General features: G+C 44.3%; 1 protein-coding gene across 1 annotated transcript; it reads left to right on the forward strand.

Annotated features, from left to right (window-relative positions):
- The first annotated feature begins 1266 nt into the window (after positions 1 to 1266).
- LOC127589955 (extracellular serine/threonine protein kinase FAM20C-like) lies at positions 1267 to 26376 on the forward strand. The gene is made up of 10 exons (XM_052049289.1): positions 1267 to 2435; positions 3364 to 3548; positions 6613 to 6691; positions 20962 to 21054; positions 22211 to 22326; positions 23125 to 23305; positions 23383 to 23492; positions 23635 to 23716; positions 24031 to 24090; positions 24622 to 26376. Exons 1-10 carry the CDS (start codon positions 1834 to 1836, stop codon positions 24878 to 24880), a joined length of 1767 nt encoding a protein of 588 aa, XP_051905249.1. The 5' UTR covers positions 1267 to 1833; the 3' UTR covers positions 24881 to 26376.
- Positions 26377 to 27528: the final 1152 nt, after the last annotated feature.

Raw genomic sequence — 27528 nt, forward strand, 5'->3', positions numbered from 1 at the left:
AATGGCTTACTAGCTTTGACCATGTTCATGGTTGAGCAAATGTCCGGCTTTTCAATGTTTCATTTTCTTTTTTCCCACATTTTAAAAAAGGGTAAAAAAAAATTCAGCTCATTCATTGTCAACTTAAAACACACACAGACACACACACACACAACACAATGACTTGGTCCTTTTCTGTGGTAGGCGACTTGGAGCCCATCATTCTTCTTGTCAGTGTGCCAACGGACGTCGTTTGTCAAATAAAATTTTGACTGTGATTGCTCTCTTCAAATTATTCTCCCATTATAACTTGTGTGTTGTGACGCGCGGATATAGTCATTTGACTCTCAACTTGGAATTAGCTGTTCACAAATCATGTGGCTCATAAAACTGCCTAATGGAGCTTGCGTATTTGGGTTTTTATGGAATGCAGCCAGAGCCAGTGAGCTGCTTTCTCATCATCCCCCCCCCCCCCCCCTCCCAACCACCACCACAAATATGTGATGCCACTCAACTGTGTTCAGCGTTACGCTCATTTCAGCGTTTTGTTCATTTTCGATGGCTGATTACACTGGTGCGCAGCAAATTGTCATCAGAGAATGCTGCACATGTCCCTACATGTTTGTTTGATGCTCATAATCAAAATTGGCTGAAATTGTTTTTCACATATTTTCAGTTGCACAATACAGACTTCACCATGTGCTGTAATTTATATCTATGTTGGTTCATCAAAATTCCACCTGTTGCTGCCCCTTGCACTTAATTTATACATATTACTCAACATATTACTATATTGTATACATTATTCTTATTTTTATTATTTATGAAAATCTGATGTGCTACAGAAAACAAGGACGGAATTAGTGCTCACTGTAAATGACCTCAAAAATTCAAGTTTACTCTTTACTATTGCACTGATATTTACATTTCATTTCTATTCTTTTAAAATATTTCACCACTCTTTACGATGAGTTGTAGTACAGTATAATTATCATGTTCATGAAAGTATCCATTCAAGTCACTCGCTTGTCGCCTGTGTACGGACATCGGTTCCCACTCGGTGACGGTGAGGATGTGAGTGCCAACGGTTGTAGTCCGCCTCCCGCCCGGAGTCAACCGGGATAGTCTCCAGCGACCCTGCACAGTATGGATGAAGGTTCATAAGTTGAGAATTGAGGGCATTTGCTACCTCCGAATAGCTCCGGAAACGAAATAAATCTATGTAGTCGTGGGCCTGCCCTCCAGTGGCGCGTGGTAGTATTGCAGCCTTTGCAGCCTTACTGTCTGGCAAGGCAGCACGTGCAAGGAAGTCACAGGCGCCGCTTGCATTTACAGCCAATCGCTTCCTCCTGACGCCACCAAGGCTGGACTCCTCCACGGGGCTCCGATCCTATTATTGGGCACATTCACGGAGGATGCACACTTGCAAGGGATACAAGGGAGCGGGAAGAGCTCCAGCGATGGCGGGGATGCAGCTCGCACCTGTCGGCCGCTCCACGCGTCGCTGACTTCGGTCAAGATCGCGGCCGCACAGCCTCCGAGCGGAGCAGCTGTTATTTACTAGGAATATCGTCGTCCTTTTTATTGGTCGAGGGACTACTTTTGTATTTTTTGGACTGCAGCTATAATATGTAATTATTGTGGCACGCTGGACTTTAAATGCGCAGTGGATTAAGATCAAAAATGTGACCGCGCATGTTTTTTTCGCGATGTCTCGGACCGTTCACCTGTTCAGTCAGAACTACAGGGGCTGTTGTCGAGCAAATAACAAGATGGACTTTTTAAGAATTTCCGCGGATGGCATCGTAAGGTGCGCGTGAAGCTGACATAACTGTGGGACCAAAGCAACAAAGGATGATCATGTTTCGTAAATTCAGAGTCTTGCTGCTCACGGTGTTCCTCGTGGCGTGCACGGTGCACATCATGATAGACTTGCTGCCCAAATTGGAGAAGAGGACTTCGGGAGCGGACGGCGTCGACAGCGGCTGCCAATGCGCACACCACGCCGGCGCGGAGTCGCCGGGCTGGGCCAGCCAGCAGCAGCAGCAGCAGCGACAGCAGCGCGTCGGGTCGGCGGCCGACTCGGGCGCGTGGCCCAACAAGCACACGCTCCGAATCCTGCAGGATTTCAGCAGCGAGCCCAACTCCAACCGCACCACCACCACCTTGGAGAAGACCGCGGGCGCCGGCCAGCGAGCGGCCGATTCCCACCGTAGGAGGGCGGGCTCCCGCGCCGCGACCGGGAAGGCAGACGGGCACAAGCCGCTCATGGGCGAGGCGAGCGGGGGTCGCACGGTGGCCGGACCCGATGCCGGTGCCGGTGCATCCCGACTCGCTGCTCTCTTTGAGCATCCTTTGTATAAGATTGCGCTTCCCCCTCTGACGGAGCGGGACACTTTGTTTAACGTCAACACGGAAATTAGATTTTATCCCAAAGCCACTGACCAACAAGGATGGTAAATTACTCGAAATCTAATCTGTCTGTCTGTCTGTCTTCCGGGTCATCTATCGATCCACTCATTCACCAGATATCCATTCATTCATCAGTGTCACCTGTCGGTCCCACTCAGTATTCATTCATTCTTTCTTTCTTTCTATCCATTTATCCATCCGATCATATCAGTATTTATCCGTTCATCTATCCATATGTTTATTCATCCATTCATCTCACCATTTATTCATTCTAATCTCCTTCCGGCCAAATATCTGTCCATTTGTCGACCAGTACAGTCAATCCATCTCTTCATTCATCCATCTACAGTCATATCATCCCTTCATCCATCCGTCTACCCATAATTCCATTCATGTATCCAATCTGTCCAACCAGATACGACTATGTCCATCCATCCATCCATCCATCCGTCACTGGCACATTAAGTGATATCTCCCTCCTTCATTTTGAACATGCACGAAAGCTCAAAGAATGGCTGCAGATGTAGAATTCAACGTACATGACAAGAAAAAAAAGCCTTTTGAGCCTTTTGGTCAAGATTTGGCCTTTCCTGAGGAAGACTCCTCCTGATTTTGAGCACTCAAGATGAAATCATCAAATAAGTCACCTACTAAGAATGCAAATACGCGCCTGACAAAATAACTCATTTTGGGGGGGGATTTTGATCAAGTAGTTCACTTGAGGAGCTCCAAATCAACAAACTCCTTGATAAACTTTGTTTCAAGTTTGTATACTCTTTGGGAATCTCATCTGCTTTAAAGGGAGTTCGGAAATTTGATGGTGGCATCGGCAAGGCAACTGTAATGTAATATTATTGTGCAAGTTCTTTTATCCTGTTGCCTCTGATTCATCACGTTGCCTTATTGTGATGAGATTGTCCCGATTTGGCGGAAGCATGGAAAAAAAAACCCCATCTGCCTTCTCATCTCCAGGCCGAGCGAAGACGGCAACGCGCGGGATGAGGACAGCGCCCGAGCGGCCGAGGCGACGGCCGACTCGTACCCCAACTGGCTGCGTTTCCACATTGGCATCAACCGTTTCGAGCTGTACGCCAGAGGCAACCCGGTGCTGGGTGCTCTGCTCCACGACCTGCAGACGCAGAAGATCACCAGCGTGGGTGAGTCTCATTCGAGTAAAAAGGCCAAACATTTCAAGGAGCCGCAATTTCCTCCATGTGCAAGCTGGAGCGCGAGTATTATGAAACTGTTTAGTCGAGAAAGTGGCGCAATACTGACGAGGAATGACGCTTGTGCGTTGGCGAAATGTTCTTGCCCTTGTGACATCCTTTGCTGCGCTTCATACGGAAGCTAATTAGCTCTCTGATGCTGCTCTGTTGTTCGAATGGTAGTCAGCTTCATCCAGTGGTCAAATTTGCGTGTGTGAGTGTGTGTGTGTGTGTGTGTGTGTGTGTGTGTGTGTGTGTGTGTGTGTGGGCGCGCGCTGCATTACTTCCATGGCAACGTGCGCCTTCATCGCTTGAGCTGTCACGAATGAATCGTTTTTATATCAATCATCCTTTTCGTTTATTAAATCGACTACTGATGCAATTCTTCAACCCAAATCAAGTTTCTTTCGTCACATCCTCACACTCATCGCAGCTTGCGCCGTCTTTTCAAACTGCCTCTTTGCCAGGCTCGTTTATGTAGATTATCAGATGTAAAAAAATGTAAAGCCTTTGTCTGGAGTCGCACAATATAAAACGTAGTCTATCGAGTGCCTGCAAGCTTTCATTTCCAGCGACTGCACCCCCCCACCCCCTCCCAATTTTACACACAGACACCCACACCGCGCGCGCCGCAGCACTTTTATGTCCGGGTTGACACCGCAAAGCAAAGCTCGTTACAAGGTTTGAGCGTCTCCTTGGGCTAATGTTGCTTTATCTGCCCTCGAGTCGGCACTCCGGAGCGCCGGTTCCGTGTCAGCCTTTTGTTCTTGCTCGGATAAGGCTCATAAATCATAACGCTCTCTTTGGCGATGCGACACAGGTGGAAGCGCGGCGGATTTATCATCAGAACATGGAATCTGGTTACGGAGGAGGGGGAGGGGCGGGGGGAGGGGAGGGCGAGTGGGCGACGCCTGGAGCTTTCCGAAAAGGCCAGACAACACCGAGGTGATGAATTTGTCGACGCACGGAGCAAAAGATGGATAGCGGGTCAACACAAACATGTGTATTAGCGCTCTAATACCAAGACAGATGGCCTTGGGAGCGCAAAGTGTGCTGTTCAAGTTGAATGATGTTATCATGTCATGACAAGACTTTGCATGTCAAGTCCACAAACAATACGATAAGATGAGCTTTGCTGAGAATGTTCCACTGCGGGACGGGGGATTACCTCTTTTTTTTTCTTCCAATTTTCAATTAAACAACAAAAAGCGAGCAGCGCCGAGCAAAGGATTGAGGTCACTTCCTTGAGGATTGCGGCTTCTGATTGCAGCGCAAGCTCGCGTCGTTCCATCGTTGATGTGAAATGGCTCTCGAGGGTTCATTGATGTGTTGTTGAGTTTAATCTTCTGATTTGATGACGCCACACAAGGGGGCAACGTCGACTTGACCTTGCTTCGACAAATCTGGCTCGTGAGTTGACCTGATGGCTTTTCTTTGGCTTAGATGAGTTGAATACCGTCCGAGAGATTTTTGACAGGCGGCTTTATTTTTTTTTAAATGTTCATCGTGCAATCAAACAGAATAATGGTCAAACTTGCTATAAATAGAATGTGTCGGGGTGTCAGTTTTTATTATTTCAAAGTACGGGGTACTCATGGAAGCTGTCAATACCAGCCAGCGATACTTTAAGCCAAAAAACAAAAAAACAATCTCACATCAGGGAAGTCCTCCTAGTCAGTAGTTGGCGCTACACTGCGACAGTCTGACACCAACGAATCATCATGCGTGTCTGCAAAACGAAGGGCTTTGTTCCCACTTATTTATAATTTAGTCAATAAAAGAAAATCAGAAGCACTGGTGGTACTCTGTGTCTGTGATAACTCGAGTGAGTACTGGAAAGAAAATGAGCCGATAGGTATAGATTGTCAGCTGAGTACCATAATTGCTAAAAGTCTTTCTAAAAACATTTTCTTGAAACTAGGAAGACTGATTTTAAAAAAAAACCCTCACAAGTCAAGGCCAATTGCCTCGATTGAATTGAAGAATTCAATAATCAACCCATCCTCTTTTTGAAACACTTATACGGTTAACGGTTAGCATGTGTTCTTCAAAACATCCTGAATTGATGATTATTTTGTAGGCTTCCACAAGTCACATTGCGTCGCTGTTGTTTGAAAATCCGGCACATGCAAATTTGATCAATGCCAGTAATGAGTCACAAATTATCCCAGTTGGTCAGCCCCCGTCAAATAAGAAAAAGATCTCGTAGCTGTTAAAGATGGCAATAAACGACAGCTTAGCGTGGCTAGTGAGTCGGATTTTTGGTAGCCACGCCCCTCGTCGCTAAGTGGTTCGGCCATTTTGAATACAAGGGTAAGCCAGCAGGTCGCCGCCATGTGAAGTTAACGCTCGGTCATAAACGAACAGATCTGCAAATGTTTTGTCCATTAACAGCCAAGAATTTTTCTTTGGCACCAAGGTGGTTGACTGGTTAGCACGTCGGCCTCACGGTGCAGAGGTACAGGGTTCGATTCCAGCTCCGGCCTTCCTGTGCGGAGTTTGCATTTTCTCCCCCCGTGCCTGCTTGTGTTTCCTCACACATTCCAAAAAACATGCATGGAACACTCGAAATTGTCCCGAGGTGTGATTGTGAGCGCGGATGATCAGGGTGTCCCCCGCCTACTGCCCGAAGAAAGCTGGGATAGGCTCCAAGTGAATTCCGTCATTAAGACAAGTTAGCAGCACCTATTGGAAGATGGACGTTCTAAAACCAAAGAACCTTTTTTCCCGGCCGGCTCATTGTGAATTATTGTTCTTTTTTCCAAATTGCTTACCCAGCCCACCCTACACGCCCCACAACTCACTCGGTCCACTTGTACCCACTGATTATTTTCATGCCACTTGTCCAAAGCGCTCACAATTCTTCTTTGATTGCTGATTGTGGTCAGTGGATGTGATTGCTTTTGTTCCATTCGTGCCAAATTGCTTTCCCTCTTTGACGGCCGGCAAAAACAGCTGTGGCGATGAGAGAGTTGTTCGTACAATTTATTTTTATTTTTTGTCCTTTCCATTGCAGCCATGAAGTCAGGAGGCACCCAGCTCAAGTTGATCATGACCTTCCACAACTACGGACAAGCTCTGTTCAAACCCATGAAGTAAGTGAAGTACAAAGTTGAAAAAAATTTGCACTTGGATTTTGGTGAGGAAATCGCCAAGAAGCAAAAGCTTTGTCTAATGAGCGCACTTGTAATGTGCACGCTTCAAATATATCTCCTGCGAATTGCTTTCTAAACTTTGCCGCGGCATCTTTTGGTGCGTTGAGAAACACGACGCTCCCCTCGATGTGATCCTTTTCTGATGTCTGTCTCCTTTTTAATGAACATCAACAAGCCGGCGTGTTAATTAACACAAGCGCTGGGCCGTCATGCCGCCGCCGTCTTTGGGGAGACGTTTTACGCTGGCGAAACGAAAAAGAAGGAGCCAGCCTTTCTCTCGGCTGCCCCTTCTAATGCTCCCCCCTCCCCACCATCCTTTTACCAACGCGGATAAACAGAGTCCAGGCCAACTGTGCTGTGATCAAAAGTAATTGCTCGCAAGCTCGCTTTGATGCCTGGGAAATGCAAAATGGTTCTCGACAAGGGGGTCTCGCTGGAGAGTGTTCGATTCTCTGAGCGAGTGGAAATAGAGTTTGAGACGCACAAAGATGTGTTTCTCAGTGCCTGAGATGGCTGCATACGTCTTAAAAAAATTAAAAACCATAATGACGTAATTACCTGCAATGTAAAGAATGCTCATTCTGGTGTGTGCGCAGCTGGGCCACCAGGGGGCAGTATAATACATAGCCATACGACAGATTTGATCATGAAACGAGGCAAAGAAGGCCGTCTCTCGTCTCAAATTCATCAAAGATAAAGAATACACACCTTTGAATATTGTTTTCGTGTGCAACGACCATTTGTGGGCAAATATAAGTTGTTTGAAATGTTCATTAACCATCTCATTTTGCTAGACCATCTCTGATAGTTTGCAACGTGTGTTAGCATTAAGCTAGCGCACTCATGTAAGGCAAAGTTGGTGAGTTTGGGTGAAAACCCCAATGTGTGACTCTGTTTCCTGTTTAGTGGAAATTAACAGTTAGAAGCAGGCACTTGGAATATTTTTCAAAGAACTGTTCACTCTCTGCTGCCTGAAGTTCGCCGCTAGCTTAGGCGACACTCAAAACTCACATTTTTGCTTGTAAATCAAGACACGGCAAAAAAAAAACAGTCAAGAGACACTTCGTATCATGAAAAGCTCTCAATTTAAAGTCTGAATTGCATAATCATTTGGGTTTACCTGAGCAGAAATGAAATGAAACTAACATTACGATTGCATATAAATGCACACATCACAAACGTATTCTAATGCAGCTGGTGTCGTATCGCTCATTGCACTTAGTTGTCCAATTGAAGTCAAACGTGTTTCTTTGAGTGCCGCAATAAACCACCTGGAGCGTTCCCAGGAGGATATAAAACAACAACAAAACAAATCACCTTTGTTTGACTGTTTTCGGTGTGCCCCAGTTTTATTTTGGAAACGTTGCAGCATTTTGGGTGCGGTAGTACCGAGGACTGACGCTATTTCGGATCTACTCGGATCAGAGCGGACAAACTTTTGCCAGAGGAATGACTTTCTCCCGACACATAAGACCTTTAGACTCTGCGGTTGTCTTTTGTGTTTGCCGCTAATGTAGGTCGCTGTGGGCATTTGTCTCCCTTCAAAACACACCAGTCCTCTTCAAAATCTGGCAGAACTTTGTATTTAGTACGACTGAAATGGTCTTGACCAAGACAAAAAAAACTCCTTACATGGCCTTTTCTTTGCTTTATGGAGTATATTTGTCCTTTTATGCTGAAAATGTAAGAAACCACCCCTCTTCTTCTTCAAAAAAGAATTATTCTTTTTTCTCTCTACCATTGCGACATTCCTTCTCTTGGCACATATATTTTTCTTTCCGGTGTGAAGTCGATACAACATAGCTTCCAATTCCAAAGAGGTATCTTGAGGGATCTCCAGTGGAATTGCAGAGATGCAAGGCAAAAGCGATAAGATGCAGATAGGGCGGGACTGGAAAGGGTTTGGGGGCCAGCACGGTGAGGTAGTCATCCTTCCAGCTGGAACCTGGGACCATAGCACTCCGTGCCAGACTTGCGTGCCTGTCGGGCCCTTCTGCCGGGTGCCTGCCAACATCCCGAGTGTGGCGTGTACGCACGAATATGACGTCTGACTAATTGGATAATACCGTGGGGTCCCATGCTGTTCTAATCTGACAAATTCCTTTTTGGTCTTAATCTCGCCCGTGTTTGTCGCTGCTGTGATCTGTTATGTCATCACGCAGGGTTCATGTTTTCATGTTGACATGCGAGATCTCATGCGGCCATCCTGCTGGCAGTCACGGCGTGTTTATGCAAAAGGAAGAACGCGTGTCGCGTCCTCTTATCGTGCCTCGATTGGTTTCGACAAGCTCGGCTCCTAGCGCTCGACGCGGCAGTGGCGGCAAAACCGTAAACCACTGCTTTATTTCCGTCGCACGGGGGTGGATTCAATTGGATTTGTACTTGTTTGTCTGTCTTTTGTGTTTCCAAAGGACGCGGGTCACAGCCTGATTTAGAACTGGTTGGCGTCGGTGGTGTTTTCCGCAGGCCAAGCTATTTCAACATTTACTTCATTTTGAGGAATATGGCTCCATATAATTCTTGGAGAAAGATTGCCTAATTCGATTTGACTTTCTGCTATGGATTTCAGTTACTTCATTGGGCTTCACAGTATTTTAAAAAATATTCCATCCAAGTTATAAACTTATCAGTTCAAACTGAGCACCTTAAGATTTTGCAGGTATGAAATGTTTGGAATAGCTTTATAGGTGATTAAGATTAAGATTAAGATATCCTGTATTTGTCCCGCAATGGGGAAATGATGTGTGTATTTCTTTTTGGATATGTATGAGATTACAAGATGGCGCCGTAGTGGGCAGCAAGAGCTCTTCAAGAGCTTTGCTTTTTGTTGTTTTTGGTTTTTGTTTTGTCAGATAGTGTTTGTTGTTCTTCGTGTGGACCAATTGTGGACTGTTTTCAGCGTTTTGGCCACGACATTCGTCGAACGAGACGAATCTGCGCTTGATGAGTGCGCCTTTCTCGGCGACACCTTTGTACCAGCGCAGATTTTGATTTAGACGCTAGTGATGGATCAGTTTAAAGGCGAAAAGATTGTCTTGTTGCTTCCGTCATGGATGTCTTGTTGAGTTGATCTGCGTGCAAACGGGGAAGGAGAGGATCTGCCGTTTAATCATCTCCAAGCGTAGCCTCTTCATGGCAGCGTCGTAAAAGGACTCACAACACAAATAACGAGCATCTGTGGGCAGTGGAGTGGGGTGGGGTGAGGGTGGAGGATACACACATTGAGCTGTCGCTGTTTTGCCACGCATCTGCCGTCGGCGGAAATGAATTGGAAAGAAATGATATGTAAAAGAGGGAAGATAATAGCATCACATCCATCACGATGAGCAGCGGAAAATCCAAAAGGCTCGCTAAATGCAAACAGCCGCGCGCAAACACATGTCGATGCGGCGTAAATTAATGAGATGTAAATATATGCATTGATGACATTCTACACACAAACACATGCACAAATCCTCTCTGGAATTCTGCAGTGTGGTAGAGCGTATATTACAAAGTATAGATTTTTTTTCATCCTCCTTCTTATATATAGATGTTTATTAAATAGTGTTTCTTCAAAGAGCTCCTACCGGTGCCTAAGGAAAACCGGGGAACTTCAAAGGATTGGGAATCTATTTCTACAATGGAACATAATTGAAATATAAATACTCTCTTTGGGGTTACGCCGCTGCTTCTCAATGCCTTTTGAAAGTCCCTGTAAAGTGAAAATATGACTTAGAAATGTAAGCGTTGTTAACAACCCTGCCAAATTTTAATAGAGCTGAGGCTTCAAATTTTGGGGGGGGGGGGGAATCGAACGGTTGTCGCTTCATTTAAACAAATTTTCTTGTACTACCACACATGCCATGAAAATATACCTGCAGGAATCCTTCATTGGCTGCAATTTGTCCCAGCGAGCCACATGATGAGATGTGCTAGCTTGCGGCTAACTCACTTTCGGGACTCCCTTCAGCCAGCGAATGGACAGTGACAGTGAACCATCGCGTCACCTCCTCGCAAATAACGACACAGATCTTTTCTGTAACTTGTGGCCTCCCTGCAAAATGAATTTCCGGCGCGTATGCAAAGCTAGCTTCTTGCTGTGGCGGTCGGATTTAAGCCCGCTAATCAGTATTTTGCAATTGCGCTGGATAGCCACAGATGCAAACGAAGGCGCTCAAGTTTTGATATAGTGGGGAAGGGGTGACTCCCACTGGATGCCCACAGGGATTCTCTTCTAGCCCCAGCCCAAAAGATGTTATCTCCACTATTCACTATGACTGACTTCAATTGTCTTCCAAATAGTGGTCTGGAGTTATTTCAAGACTTTTGGCTGTCGTAAAAACTGGAGGAGTCGTATCTTGGTATTTTCAATGGCACAACTGCCAAACTCAAGGCCCGGGGGCCAGATCCGGCCCACCAGGTCATTTATGTGGCCCGCGAAAGCTAATCATGTGTGTCAACTTGCTAAAATCTGTACCGAAATGTCAAATTGACATGTGTAATAAATAACGTTGAGATTTTGCCATAATTTTGTTACGCTGTTTCTACTCACTTGAACAATAATTGAACAAACTATCAAAATTGACTTGACAGATTTCGAAATGAGTAATCTATTAATTTATTGTGTACAAGTGATCATTTTTTGTTTCATAACGGCCCTCCGAGGGAAGGTGTAACTCCAAATTGGCCCGTGACTAAAATGAGTTTGTACTCTTTGACCGGAAGTTGTGATTTTCCTCACAGTTCATTTGATTGCATGCATTTATTAAATCTATCAATATGTTATGAAAGATGACGAATAGCATTGATTTATAGTAACCTGACTGCTATCCGAGCTCAAGTGCAGCTTTACTCTATGAGGCTTCTGTCCCCCTCTGAGACTTCGTTTTGGGGATGATTTTGCAGTAAGTGAATCCTGCTTTCATGGGCACAGCCATCTGGAAAATGGGAGTTGGCCCACTTGTTGCATTGGGGAATGAGGAAAAGTGCCCAGTGCAATGATAACTGCCTCTGTCTGTCAAAACTGGAGCCAAACCTCGATTCAGATCGGTACGAGTCTTTTCTGGACTTACCTTAAAAACTACAGAAATGGGCATCGTCGTTCCACATTCTAGTTCAAACTTGTGTCCAATTCCAAATTTCTCATCTCCAGGGGCCGTCAACTGGAGAGGTTCCACTTTTAAGCGTTTTAGAGCTCAACCATTACTCATCTCAGTGGGTGTCTGCGTAGGGTCGGATTGAGCCCTGTACTTACGGCAGCTGTGTTCAACCGCAGGTGTCTGTCAAATTCACGAAAGATTGTGAGTTCTGCGGGGTGACAGAGTTCAAGCACCCCAGAGCGATGCTTCAGAATTCGGAGGTATCGGCGAGCCAAGCCACAGCTGTGGTCGCTCCATCGGCGACTTGGGGGAGTTGACGGCATGTCAGCACGTTGCACACAACAACACCAAACTCGCTGTCGGTCAGCCTTTGGCATCGTCCGCCAAAAGCCGCAAAAAAATTGCCTTCTCTTAAGGGATGGGCAATTTTCTATTTGTATATTCATTTCTGGCATTAGGTGTGGATGTGATGCCCTTTATGAGAGTGCTTTGTCTGATCATTTTTCAAATTTCAAGTGTGTGTTCTGTAGCCAACATCAAGTGTGCAAAACAAAAAATTGTTGGTCTCACTGCTAAAAAATGGCTGAACTAATGCCAAAGACCATCCAACCCTCTTCTACTGGAAAGCAGTTTTTCACCGACTAAATGTGGGAGGGGAAGCGGCAGAAAAACAGGCCAAAATCCACATGCCAAAAATAAAAATGGTCTCAAATTAAAGTAACTTTAATCTTTGAGATGGCCTTCTTCCTTTTCAAGCCAACTGGAACACAATAAAGTGTTGGTTAAAAGTTCCCTCAGAGGCTTAAACTTTGTCCGAATTAAAAAGGGATCAAATTCCAGTTCTAAAACTACATTTGTATCTCCGCTGTTTTGCAGAATGCTTGCATCTCCCAAACCAAGAAATTAAATGAACAAAATATTTTTGGTTTACCCTTTATATTTTCAACACTTTTCATTTTTTCAATAATTTGTCAAAATAATCATTCGAGATGGTGAGTGACCATTTTCAATTTGTGTGCGTGTGTGTATTGGGGGGGGGGGGGGTCAAATTAACCAATTTCAGGCATTGGAGGTTTCTTCCAGACTATGACGAAAGATCGTTTTGGGATTATATCGATGATGTCACTGGCGTCGAGTTGCAACCTCCTCTGGCACAGTTTGGTCAATTTTATTTTGTTTCACAAATCTCGATTACTGTATTACAGTCCACACGCGTGGGTGTTCTTTCCGATACACATTAGTGACCAATCTAACGTGTTGAAACTGGGCTTGCGTTCGTCGACAGTAGTTGTCGCACAAACCATCCTCGATCATCAGAACAATCTCACGATCAATACGAGTCTGCCTCTCTTCTCAATTGCTCAGCAGATGAAATGCTGGTAGATCATGGGCAGGGAAACTTTGCATCTTCATTAAGTTTTATGCTATGGTTGGATTCCACGTGACAGTGTGCTATGGTTGGCATCAGATTTATTTCCTAGCTGGCCTTCTCCCATAAATCGCACTGTCGACCACAAGCTAGCCCGCAAGGGTTTGAGCGACCGGAGATAGTTTTGTCGTCGATGCTCCGATTGGCAATTGAGCTGTAATTGTACGACGCCGTTGTTAATTATACACCACGGTTGGTGGTGTTTTTCATCTTCCGTCCTCCAGGATTTGCCGGCTGTCAAACAAAACGAGGTCTCGGTGTCTCGCTTTTTTTGTTTTTTTTTGTCTGCTTCATCCTCTGCTCATCCTCTGCTCTGTCCTTGATTTGGGAGGGTCGACAGTTTAACGAGTGCCAACGAACGCGTCAGTCTGTCATCTCAAATCTCGGAGGAGTTCCTTTCTGACAGGCAAACTGCCAACTCAGACACTCTGGAGGCGGAAAAAAAAGCCTAACACGCGCAGTGCGCTTTTCTTATTTTAGAAGCGTTCGAGTCGTTGCGCACTTCACTTGGAGCCATCGCTCATGAATGTTTTACTGGGTCAAGTTTTTTTTTCTCCTTATCTCTTCTCTTGTTCATCACTCTGCCACTTCATTAGACTTTCTGCCATGTCAGGTTGATGTGGGCCAGGTAGTAATTCGAAAATACAAATGAAGCTGCACACGTTTCAACTTGGAGCTGCGCAAATGACAATTTTAGCATCCCCGCCTTTGTCATCAGCGAGGAGAACATGCGTTCTGTCACCTGCAAGCCGTTTTGAATCGAAAACGTCAGCAAAATGAATTTACAATGCTGCCCCTTCTTTAGAATCACTCCACCATGTAAAGTTCTTTTTTTTTAAGTTGGAAAAAAACTTGTAACTGCTCATGATAAACATTTCAAAGCAAAACGGAAATGCAGCCATCAAAGTTTAGTCAAATACAAAAAAAAAATGTTGACTTTTAGCCATATCTCTTGAGTTCTAGGAAAAGACACATTTGGTGTTTTTGCTTTCTGTTTTTGGTGCCTTTATGCTCAGTGGGCATTTCATGTTATTTTGTCCAAGTAAACCAGAGAGACTTTGTATCCATCTCACTGATATTTGTGTCATTCCACGCGTGTTGCGGCACCCTACCATGTCTGCTATGTGACTCGACTCGCTTCCCCAGACGTCCTAGCGTGTCATTATAAAGTTGTGGCATGGGTGAATTCCCAGGCACGCCACAAGGAATGCCGCCCATGGGTTTTTTTTTTTGGTCTGGAATGCTGCAAATGTGCCTCCAGGAGAAGAAGTTTAGACATCCAAATTGAATAGGTCTTTTTTTTTTTTAGATGTGAGGATAAAGGACAAAGCAGGCCCTCGTGTGATTTATGGGACAAGATGGGAAGAGATGCAGTCGAAAACAACACGCCCGGGGGGATAATCGGCGTGTTGTCTTCAACAAGCGCTCAAGTTGAGAGTGAGTTCAAAGGGTGAAGGCCGCCAATCCACTGGCGAATGGACCACACGAGGCGGTCCATTCCGCGCCGCTGCGTTATGAAATGTCGGATCAAAGCGCGCCCGAATGGACGGCGCTGTCTTGAGATACGATTGACTTTTCCAGAAAGCGACTGTTGTTCGGACAATTGGGATGCTTTCACTTGCGAGTGAACACTTGAGATGCAAGCACGATATGGTGGCCATGAACTCAACTGATCATCAATAATAATAATAATTCCAAAAAATTATGATAATACTTTTAAAAAAGAGGTCAACCCGTTCATTGCCGCTCCCAGTTGAAGTTTAATGTCAAACTAAACAAAGTACAAAAAAAATTCAACATTGTGTAATTAACCCTTTCAGGCACAGCGCTTACTACAGTGGAAAGCTTATCACGTTATCACGTTACAAGTTATCATTCTTGATGCATGAAAGAGTTAAAAGAACCAAACAATTTCCTAAGGGCCGCTCGTTTAATGTTAACACTAAACAGCGAGTGTGGTGCGGTGCTTTAACCCTTTAATTGATTCAACGTGAGCTATTTTTAGATCCTTTGACCCTCTCTTGTAAAAACAGAAAAGACGAAAATAAGTCACCGGGATTAAAGGTTGAACACAATTTTTAGATACACAAAATAACAGCATTTGCACTCAGGGTATTCTTTATCATCTGTGTAGAATGACTAAGTTCCGTTCGGTTGAGCTGAAAGTCAGGTGACGGCAGAAGAATACAATCATTGTGCATCAATTAAATCCAAGTAAGGCTCGCTTTGGCTATGCTCCTTGTCTGGGCAGGAAGCGGGAGGGGCCACCCCGCTCAGGTTTGGTATCACCGGGCCAACGAAACCCGCAACCTGAGTCGTACCCAGTTTCACCACACCGACCCCACTTAGCGACCTTTCCGCAGCCCTGCGTGCGTGGCAGTGATGCTAACACAAGAGCTTCTGTCATGGTTGTGCTAAAAAGATTTTCCCTGAATAGTGTTCTTTTTTTTTTCTCCCACCCTGACACAATTACCAGTTCAATTAGAGGCTGGGAAAAGAATAGAAACCAGAGAAAAGGTCGAAAGAAGACTCGGCCCATTACATTGACGGAGTCATTAGTCATCCCTTGCTGTTGCTATTCAAACGACTTGCATGAGCGGCTCACCGATTGCAAGCTAAAATGCCGAATGTCCGCTTACTATTTTAACCTCTGCAAAGCTAAAATTGTCCCCCGCACCCCTCCTTTTTTTGTTTGTTTCATGCATGTGGCAATGTTTCCACATCACATAAATAGCACACCCGTTGGGTGAAAAGTGACGACGCGTTAGAAAAGAAATCATTAGAACATAGCCTTGACATAGATCGGTCACTTCATTTTCAACTCGAAATAGATGCGACTGTCAAATTTATCCTCAAGCTTATTTAACTTGCATGCTGCTTAGCTGCTATATAAATGCCAGCTTAGAGGCATTTTCTGTTTTGTTCTGTTTGTTTCCTGGGCATTTTCACCACTTCCTCATTCACGGCCGTCACCCACTCTTGACCACAATGACTCTCTCAACCACCACTTAGCCTCTGATAGATGGTTTCTATTTAGAAAACGCCAGGCGACCGCAAGCCAGGGAGCACGACGGCGAGGAGGCTTGACAGCACCGAATAGGAGCGCTCAGTCGGAAGCAAAAACACCTTTTTGTCTATGTCTGGAGCCCACCGCTCGCAAAACACTTTCCGCGAGGGAAAAAAAAAACTCTTCAAATTGTCTGCTGCTTTTTGCGACTTGAAGGTTGTTCATTTTCGGTCACCGCTGAGCAATGAAGAGGCTGGAAAATAACAAGCGGGCCCCACTCGAATGTGGTTTTTGGGCAGTGCAGATGAATGTTGTAATGGTTTTTGGATTACCCAACATGGTTTGCATCTGTGCTGCTAGCAAACATTCCCAAGGATGATGACAAAAATAACTGGACGAGTAAATCTAGTGAGCCATATTAATAAACCAACCCCGTCATGTCGGAGATCGGCGGTTGTCAAACGTTTTGCGCTACTTCCACCGAAATAAATAGTTAGCTCTACAAGTACCACAATCATGATGACCAACATCAGTGCGGTCGGCCAAAGGGTTCATCTGAAACGAGACACAGACTTTATTCCTAAAAAGTTCAAGTCGTAAAATGTCCAATTTTTGTAATACCCCCCCCCACCTAAAAAAAATACTTGCCTCTCAAAGTATATCAGCATCATAACCGACATTAAAACACTGTAGCTTAGTTGGTCGAAATAGTGATTCAGGTCTAAAGTATCCATTTTTTGCTCAAAGTACGTTAAAAAACAAACAGCGCTTAAAGAGTAAATGCAAATGTGATGAATTTAATGATACTTGAGCACTTTTTATTCATTTATTTTATTTATTTATATATATATATATATATATATATTTTTTTTAATACTTATTTTTTTTATATATATAAAATAAATACTGTAAATCTCCCCAGTGTGGGACAAATAATGGATATCTTATCTTATTTACATGGCACACTTTGGAAATCACTTTTTTAGATTTTCCCTGAGTTTGACGTCTTACATCGAGTCCCATAAGGCAGCTGTTAAATTACCGCGTCATAAAGCCTGCGTCCTGTCAACTTCCAAATTGAGTCTTGACATTGCACTTTAATGAGCTGTGTATAAACCAGAAAAAAACCCTCTCATATTTTATATTTCTAGGTCGCACTGTGCCACATGAAATCATGATGGAAGCTATTTTGCCCATCCGGTATTTCTATCGATTTCCCGACTGGATTTTGCTGCCCTCTCATGCTCTGACGTGTCAGTGTGAGTACCAGCGCGTGATGACTCATGATGAGGCCCTCTTATTTCATGCGTGGCTTGAAACAAAAACATTTGCAGAAAAAGCTCTTAACACACCTCTCCCCCCACCCCCACACACACACTGATTCAAATTGCCTTCCAAGCATGACAATATGCTGACCTGAGTGCATTTGCGTCGACATCTTTTCTTTCCCCTGAATTCCTTGGTCCAGGCCTAGTCTGGTGTGGCCTGCACCTCTCGCCTTTTTGAAGCATCTGCACGAAGTAATAGTAAGTGATAGCCTGTCGGAGGAAAATGCTTACGAGTGATTGTGTGCGGGTGGTGAAAAACGACAATCCTCCACCTCCCCGGTCTGATATTTAACAACGAAAAGCCGCATAGGAACTTTGAGTTGGACGCTAAACGCTATACAGCTCAGGGTGCAAAAAAATACACAGTGGGCGCATTCATCGATGACGACATGAATGTGATAACTTTCTGAACTTTTCCGAAACATTAATTTTGCTGCTGTAGACTGCAAATTTCCCCAGCGTGGGACAAATAAAGGTTATCTTATAATATCCCGAACTGGCCGCTTTTTGACATGCCATCGCAGCTGACCCAAGAATAGCATCCATGTTGCGGCAAATCGGGCTCAATTTGTCATCGGCGTTGTATGCAAAGCTGATGGAGAAAATGCCAAGGATTTCCTCACTGCTATTGAGGCCGGTTAATCCTCCGTGGATGGATATGTAAATATGACCAAGAATGGATGTGCCTTGCTGGAACACTCAAGCTTGGTGAGAATAAACCAATACATGTACTGCTTTTTGCTTTTTGCTTGTTGCGAGAATCAGTGATTGCAGTCACATGTTACTCAAATCTAATCCTTTAAAAAATACATATATTTTTTTCTTTTTACTGTCAGTGAATTCATCTGACTATAGTTGACATTTTGTTTGAGTCTGGTAATGAACAGAGATGGCAAGCAATTGAGCGTAAACCGAGCATCACTTCACATTACGCAGTAGGTGGAGCCATACGAATAATCGAAAAAGAATAAAACACAGGAGGGAACCCAATTGGCAGAAAACAAGACAACAACTTGACATCAAATGTGAACACCCCGTATTTGTGTCAATCGGTTCGTGACGAAAGAAAGATTGGGCACCGCCGTTTTACAGAGTTGAGTACAGGGGTGCCAAACTCATTTTTGTTACGGTTCACATTGTCGTTACGGTTTCCCTTGAAGGGACGTTATGACTGTGAATTTTGTAATTTACAAAATGTTGAACCACCTCCACATATGACATGTACAGCTAACAACAAATTGATGGACAACTTGTTTTGAAATCAGAAGTCAAGAATAATGGCATGTTCAAACATGTTTTTTTATGGATTAGATATGACAGTTTGAAATTTTGGTTCAGACTTCAGCAAGCATCACGGAAGTCGACATGATGGATTTGCTTTCGCGGGCCACATAAAATTATGTGGCGGGCCATATCTGGCCCCCGGGCCTCGACTTTGACACCCCTGCTTTAGAGCGACTCCTTTCACACAACAGCAAGAATCTCCAAAAAACGTCTGAAAAATATGGATCTTGAGAAAACTGCTGCTTGAAGACTTCAAATTCTTCTTGTCGCTACGCTAATCCTTGTCAGGGTTTTCAATCATCGAGATGGAAGTTGATATCTCGCACGTCTTACTCTCTGATTCCCAATCATGTCATAAAGTGTTCATCAGGAGAGGAGATAGAGAGCGGCAAGGCATGGAATGCACGTGATCCTTGTCGCCGACTCCAAGCCATCTGGGCCCCATGACACTGTCTCCATCCTGCTGAGTCTTGATCAAGACACACACAATTTATCCATTTCAAAAGCCTGCCAGAGAGGCTGTGGTGCTTGCCCGCGGGCCCGCTGCGGCTGCCCTCAAAGCCGCGCGCATTCTGTCCAAAATTCCAGACTTCGCTTTCTCCCTGTAGGTTTTATTGTGGGCGGTCAAAGAGCCAAGAAACGTGTCTGAAGGTTGTGGAAGCTTGAATGCGTTGACCAGACTCGGGACACAAATAGAATGGATCTTACCTCATTCAATTTCTAGAGTTGATAGAAACAGTTTCTATATATATATGTTCTACCTGGGCCTGTGTGGGTTTTCTCTGGGTACTCCGGTTTCCTCCCACATTCCAAAAACATGCATGGCAGGCTGATTGGACACTCTAAATTGTCCCTCGGTCTGAGTGTGAGCATGGATGGTGGTTCGTCTGTGTGTGCCCTGCGAGTGGCTCAGGGTGTCCCCCCGCCTACTGCCCGAAGACCGCTGGGATAGGCTCCAGCACCCATTGTGACCTTTGTTGAGGATAAGCCGATTGGAAAATGGATGGATTTTTTAGTTTTTTTTGCCTAACGTGCCTGATGGGTAGGCAGATTCGGAACCCAAGAAGCATGTTTTTGGGGTACCCAAAGTTTTTGGGAAACCTTTGCGGATTTTTTCATGTCAACATTTTTTGAGTACCATTGACGTGAAATTCCGTCGTAGTCAGCTGCCCTCAGTTAATTTTTTTTTTTTGTGGTTGGGGGGCCAACTCTATTTTGATGGGAAGCTGGGAAAGTTATCCCCCCCGCAAAAAAATATATATATTTCCAACTAATGCTTTTTATCTGCCTCTGATATTGTCGCTGATTGACGACATAAGAAGTCAGCCTGGATGCTTGTGGAAAGATAACAAGAGAATCTCAAAAACAACGCCTACACACGCTCAATGATAACACAACGGCTTCATGTCTCGCTGAGATCGCATTGCCGCTGCTTAGTAGTTATTCAGAACGCAGATACAGGATACTGTACAGTTCCAGTATGTGAATGGGCAGGCCAAAGTCGAGTATTCTCCTCTTCTGTCCCACCCAACATGCAGCAGTTCCAAGCTCTCACGTAAGTAAGAGCTTTCAAACTGCCCAGTCGGGGGAAAAAAAAACAACTGACAGGCATCACGCATGGACGGACACACACACACACCCATCCGCTACTTCGTTTCTATTTACTCCTTTTGGCCGTGTCAGCGCAAGCAAACAAAATCATAAGACGAGTCGCCGTGCGAAAATGAATGAATCTTGACTTTTGAATTGAATTCATTGTGTGACCACTCTGGGAACCCGGGTCATTCGTGCATACCATTTTTTTTTTAATGGCACCGTCCAATCCGTTCATAATGTGCAATGCATTTACACGCACAGGCGGCAGAAAGGAGCGCGTATGCGCGTGCGGAAATGACATGTTGGCAGGCACACTTCTAGCAGGTCCTGAGTCAGAACCGTGATTTGGTTGGCACACATTATTCAATTATGCAGTGATGCTTTTAAGCCGCCATCACCCTGAAGGTGTTTTGTTTTTATTTGCATGCGCTTGACTGGCAATTCTTCCTGCTTGTGGTGACATGATCCTCATTGTCATTCTTCAGGCAAACGCGTGAGCAGCAAACGCCTCCGGACTTCTTTTACTTCTCCGACTTTGAGAGACACAACGCTGAGGTCGCCGCCTTCCACTTGGACAGGTGAGCGTGGCTGTTGCTCTCTTTTTCCATAAGCTTTTCAGGGGAGTGAGTGAGAGTTTGGTGGGGGTTGGTAAATGAGCCTTTTCCGCTTGTTCCGGGAAAGACAGGGTCACACCTGTTCATCCGCGTAGACGGCGGCGCATTAGAAGCAAAGGTACGATGTAAATAGACTTCAACGGTGAATATTTGAATGGGATTTGAGCACATGAAGGATTAGATGAGCACACTGAGCGCTGGGATCATCTCTTTTTAATCGGCGTTGAATTTGGGGATTTTTAACATGATCCCTTTACGCGACAAGCTAAAATTACAAATCTATGAATGGTTCCAACGCAGGTTTATAAAGTTGAGTTGCGGTGGCATAGCAGCAGCTGGATCAGGGTTTACATTATTAGCCTGTTACAGTTAGAAATGCCTGCTTTGTTTTTTTTAGTTCAGGAAAAAAAACCCTCACATTGCAAATGAAAGAAATGTATCATAACCTCCAATGCATTACAATATGAACGAAGGATGTGAAAACAGAGCTAGGAATACCCCCCCCCCCCCCGCCCCACCCCCCATTTCTTACCTCAAAACGGAGGTAAGCCTTCTCCTTTGAATCCGTTTGAACTCCTCCAGTGCGCATACACACACACACACACACACACAGATACCCAGACAGGCGCTTCTTTGTCACGGCGGCCCGACCCGACATGGCGGTGCAGATTGCGGCTCCTGAATGCCGTCCTCTGTGAACTTAGGTTTCGTCAACACGTCAGCCTATGTGTGTGTTTGCGATTGTGTTTTGTGTTTCGGCTCCCACGAGGCTTAGTCTCAAACGGGCCACTCGGAAAAGTAAATAAGGAAGAGTGTTCTTACTTTAAAAAAAATAAAAGAAAAAAGGGAAACCGCGACTTTGTACTGCTGTTTTCTTGATCCGAATGTTGTCTTGTGTACATAAAAATCAAGAATGAAGTGACAATTTCATCCTTAAGTATTCAAACCGCATGACAAACTGACCTGAATTGTAACCATGCATTTAAAAACCACTGCATGGATGGCTACCATTTTGCTCTGAATGAATGAAATGTCAACTGCAAGACAAGCGAAAGCCACTGAAGAGCACCGCTGCTCCGTCTTCTACCCAATGCTATCGCCTCTGTCCGTTTGCTTTCAGGATCCTGGATTTCAGGAGAGTTCCCCCAGTGGCTGGTCGCCTGGTCAACATGACGCGAGAAATCCGAGACGTGACGCGCGACAAAAAGTTGTGGAGGACTTTTTTCATCTCGCCAGGTAGAAACTTTCACCAGCAGCATCATCACATCACATTGCAACACAAGCCTTTGCAGCTTTGTAAGTCACTTACAAGTCTGACCACAAGGTGGCGCAGTAGGAAACGAAATATTTCGAGTCTTCCATGAACGAAATACAATGGAGTCGACTTTAACCCTGGAGAACGCAAGAACTCTTTTCTTCTTTGCAAAATGATGAATTATACATTAAATGACTGCTATATGTTCACTGAACACCAAAATATGTTGTTTTTTTTTCAAATACTTAATGCTTTAATACAAATTTACGTTTAGGGCCAAATTTGACCCTTTGGGATTTAAGGGTAGCATTTGAGTAGCAGAAATTTGACCCCGTGGGTTCTCCAGGGTTAAAAAGAAATCATAAAAAAGAGGCACGGGCGGCAAAAGGACTTTCATTTTGTACTCGCAGGAGTACATACAGTATTCCTTAAAAAAAAAAAATTAAATGATAAATATTGCGTCAAATCCTGTCCTTAGGTCAAAGCAAAAACGTGCAGACTCTAAAATGTACTAAAGTAAAAAAGTATTATCAATCATAACCCTGTATAAATGTTTTGATTAGTTGACACAATGACAGCTGAAAAATCATGTAAGTGAAATACAGTAAATGCATATGCTGTTCATAAAAAAAAAAAAACAACAACAACAACAACCTCGAAGGCGATCGCCTGAAAGCTGCTATCTGAACTTTTGCGTCCAGCGTAACGTTTGTGTGGACACCCACACCCACTCATGCCGTTCTTGTGTAAACGCGCTCGCCGTGTCATCTTTACCGTAGCCAACAACGTGTGCTTCTACGGCGAATGCTCGTATTACTGCTCCACCGAGCACGCGCTGTGCGGCAAACCGGATCAGATGGAAGGCTCCCTCGCCGCCTTCCTGCCCGACCTCAACCTGGCCAAGCGCAAGACGTGGAGGAACCCCTGGAGACGCTCGTACCACAAGCGCAAGAAGGCCGAGTCAGTCCAAGCTCCTTTTTATTTCCTTGAGTTTCATCAATGAGCTCATGTTGATCGTTCTCTACTGATGTGAACAGATGGGAAGTGGATCCAGATTACTGTGACGAGGTGAAGCAGACGCCTCCATACGACCGCGGAACCCGACTCCTGGATGTCATGGACATGACCATCTTTGACTTCCTGATGGGTACGGACGACCGCCAAATGTGATTGGATAATATTTGAAATTGGGCAAATTTGTGATGGCGACCTGACGAAGGAAGCGTTCCAGGATGACATAAGAGCCCATTTCTCGCTAACTAACCGGAATTTTGCTTTTCCTCTCCAAGGTAACATGGATCGCCATCATTATGAAACCTTTGAGAAGTTTGGAAATGACACCTTCATTATTCACCTTGATAACGGAAGAGGGTAACGTCAACGCTTCCAAAAATGTATTTTGTGCATTTAAAAACACAAAAGCAAGCGACACGGTTTTTCAAAAATATATATTTTGGCCACCTTTGTTTGCCCCTTTTCTTACTTTGTCACTGATTCTGAACTATTTCCCACATAAATTTCACCGACAGAAAATAAATGTCATGACTTGCTGTGTATGCTGTATGCTCAAGTCCTGAAATTCTATTCTACATTTTGGCTCATTTGTCGCTTTCGCAATGTTTAAACTCAATTTCTGAATGATGAATGCAGTTATATTGTCTTTTTTTTCCAATGGAACCTTTCAGGTTTGGCAAATACTCCCATGATGAGATGTCCATCCTGGTCCCGCTCAGTCAATGTTGCAGGTCAGAAGACGAAAACATTTTGTCTGCTTCACTCACCATTAGCGATGGCTCAATATTAAATTCTGACTGTATGATATGTGTACGGAAACATAGGCTACTTATTTTGTCATAATGGTGAACAACATTATTACCCACTACAGTGAAACTCCTCTACAACAAAATCATGTTTGCAACAAGAAAACTTTCACAACAGGGTTTTTTTCACTGTAGCAAATTTGATCTCAAGTGTAAACACACACACATACAGCTTTCGTTGTAGAGGAGTTTCACTGTGGCACTTTTTTTAAGAACAATGCACACTAATCATAACAAAACGCCTCAGTGTTTACAATGTCACTTTCATCTTGCTCCCTCCCTCCTCCACCGTGAGTAACTGCTCACCCCTCCCCTCTCTGCCTGCTGATTAGAAAAAAAGCAGGTGACATGCAGTCTTAGCGGTCATTGAAAACGTAACTTTTTAAAACCACGGGAAACTGTCAAACCGGTAATCGCCACAAGGAAACATCCAAACAAGCGCTCTTTTGTTTCCAGGGTGAAGAAGTCCACCTTCCTTCGTCTCCAGCTGCTGGCGAAGGAAAACTACCGACTGAGCGCCCTGATGGAGGAGTCTCTCCTCCGAGACCGTCTATCCCCGATCCTCATCGCGCCTCACCTGGAGGCCCTGGACCGCCGGCTAGGCCTGGTGCTGCAGGTGCTGGCTGACTGCGTGGAGAAAGAAGGCTACGGCAACGTGGTGGAGGAAGATCTTCAGGGCCAGTCCGGTGCGCACAGGGCCTCCCGTCACAGGTAGTGAGGGTTAGGCGGCTGAGAGATAATGGGAACAGTGGATCTGGGACCGATCCCACTTTTCATATCACGCTGAATTCAGTGAATTCCAAAACTTGTCATCAATGCCTCTTTGGGAGTGTGTTTATCCCAGAGATGGACCTACGGAAACGGCAACGGACTTGACAAACTGGTTTGACCACCCGCGAGATCCGCTGGCCACTGTCTCTTTCATGTTCATGTTTAATTTAGGCTTTAACACAATCACAAATTTGGAGCCGATCAGCGAGTTTAAAATAAATGTAATACAATTATTATTCATATATGGACAAGTCTATTTAAAGAACTTGTTTATTTACTGTGCAGTCAATCTTCACTATTTGCAGCGGACAGCGACTGGCCCACCAATAATCAAAATTTGCATATAATTGGTGCTCATTGAAATCTTTTTTTTTTGGGGGGGGTGGGGGATTTAACCCTCAGAAAGCTGATAACCATTCAATCCCTGGCAAAAAGAAAGGGGTGAGGAGGAGGCGGGGTGTGGGCATCACAAATATACCTTGCCCTATTTTTGTACTGAGCACAAAAACAGTGAACTAAGGATAAGATCCTGAGGGGTGTGGGGGTAGGGTGGAGATCAGCAGATATGCAGGAACGCACTGCATTCCGTCAGGAAATAAGCTTTCGCAGTTCATGCAGTTTGGAAAGAGTGACACATTTTCTTCACGTCAGGACTTTTTTTTAATGCGTGTTAGTGTCTTTTATCATACTACACTAAATATTCAAAAACGTTCTAAACATTGTACAACAACAGTACCGTAAATACAGTTTCTTTGACTTGCCTTATTCCACTTGTGTTTCAAGTGGCGGATGTCCTTGTCCCCTGGGGGATTAATTTACGCAAAAATACAGCCTGAGAATCAAATGTTGATTCACATTCAACTATAAAAAAAAGAAACAAGTCATACAATATGAACGACATTTTTTGTTGTTTTGAATAATTGCACTTCAAGTCAGATTTTCACATGCCCGAGACTTTTGCTGTCTTCACTTATTTAATGAAATTGTTTCATCCAAAAAAAGTTACAATTTGTGTGTAGTTTACCTTATCTGAAGAGTCCAAAGGAGTATTTATCGATGAGCCACAAATTGGCACGTTACAATGCTATTTTCATTGACTTGTCGTCTTAATTTTCAATCCAAATTACAAGTGTAGCAATGATAGATGCCGCTTTCTGAATGTTGAGGAAGAATAAAGGAACTATGGTACAAGTCAGAGATAAAGCTCATGTGAAAAAAGGATGGAAAGGGTTGACGTGCTTGATGTCACCCACAGAGATTAAAAAACAAAAATAACGGGGGCTGGACTCTTGATTTTCTTGTATTTTTTTCTCCATTGTAAATACAAAGACATACTTTGTTGAGCTAACAGGCGCCACCGCTGTTTTCTGCTCTTGCATTGTTACTGTGAACAACTGTTTACTGACGTGTGCAATCCAAATAAAAAAAGAAGAGAAAGCACCCACTGGCTGAGGGCAGGTTGTAATTGGTTTTACATGCAGAAGGTAAGTTCATGGGTGTGTCAACATTGCGCAATCACATGTGATAAGTTTTGTTTCCATTCCAATCAAGTTCCTCTATCAAGGTTATATCTATGATCAATCCTGAATTTTGCCCCAAAAGCCAACTACTGTATCCTTAACTTTTTAATAATTATTGTAAATAGTTAGATATTTTTCATTGTTAATTAAACTGAGACATAATATTCACTGCCATTAAAATTACCGACTAACGCTCCATATTCCCAATATACAAAGTAGATCCATATATTTATTTCTGTAATGGAATTTTATATTGTCTTATGTCATAAATTAACCCCCAAGTACCACGAAAAGTCGAATTTTAAATGTTAAAACTTAAATATGGATCTAAATCGGTGCTTTATCCCTGTCATAATCTTGACGGCTGCTGTCCATGGTGCTGAAGAAGCGCGTTTTGATGAATGTGTGTAGTTCCAATGTCATCCGGCAGAGGGTGCTAGTGCATAGCAGTTCCGTACGGAAACTGGGCTTCAAAAAATATTCTTTTGCAGCAGATAGCCACTAAATGGCAGTATTGTCCTTTTTTAAAGTTTTTCCAAGCACAAAACACAATTCGTGTTTGTACTGCAAGTGTCTCGTTTACTTTTTGTGTTGTTGTTGCTGTTTTTTTACGTTGTTCTGGGACCTTCAAGTTTCTGAGCTTGAGGTTCTTCCGTTTCCCGTGGCGTCATAGCATAACCTGTGTTTTAAAAATGGTTATCTCCGGCTAATATTTACTGCATATGGCACTGTGAATAATGAGAAGGAAGTATTTTAACGAGAAAATATTTCCTGATCTTGTTTACCATCCACGTTATTCAAAGAGAGCCTTTCCTGCCTGGTAACATCACCGTCCCTCGTCGCTATGGCAACAGCGCACCCCATCACACGCAGACCCCTCCCTCTCACCTCCCATTGATCCGAGGTGTGTGTGTGTGTGTGTGTGTGTGTGTGTGTGTGTGTGTGTGTGTGTGTGTGTGTGTGTGTGTGTGTGTGTGTGTGTGTGTGTGTGCGCGCTTCTCCACGACCCCGACCCACGCATGGGCACTTCCCCGGCCACCCAGCCCCACTCCCCAGGCAACGTAGCCCTTTG

This window comes from Hippocampus zosterae, chromosome 17, assembly GCF_025434085.1.
Source record: "Hippocampus zosterae strain Florida chromosome 17, ASM2543408v3, whole genome shotgun sequence".
Taxonomy (NCBI): Eukaryota; Metazoa; Chordata; class Actinopteri; order Syngnathiformes; family Syngnathidae; genus Hippocampus; species Hippocampus zosterae.

Excerpts from the sequence above, each read along its gene's own strand:
- LOC127589955 (XM_052049289.1), top strand. The coding sequence starts at position 1,834 with ATGATCATGTTTCGTAAATTCAGAGTCTTGCTGCTCACGGTGTTCCTC. Across the intron at positions 2,436-3,363 it reads GCCACTGACCAACAAGGATG|GCCGAGCGAAGACGGCAACG; the intron begins GTAAATTACTCG and ends TCTCATCTCCAG. Across the intron at positions 21,055-22,210 it reads GCCGCCTTCCACTTGGACAG|GATCCTGGATTTCAGGAGAG; the intron begins GTGAGCGTGGCT and ends GTTTGCTTTCAG.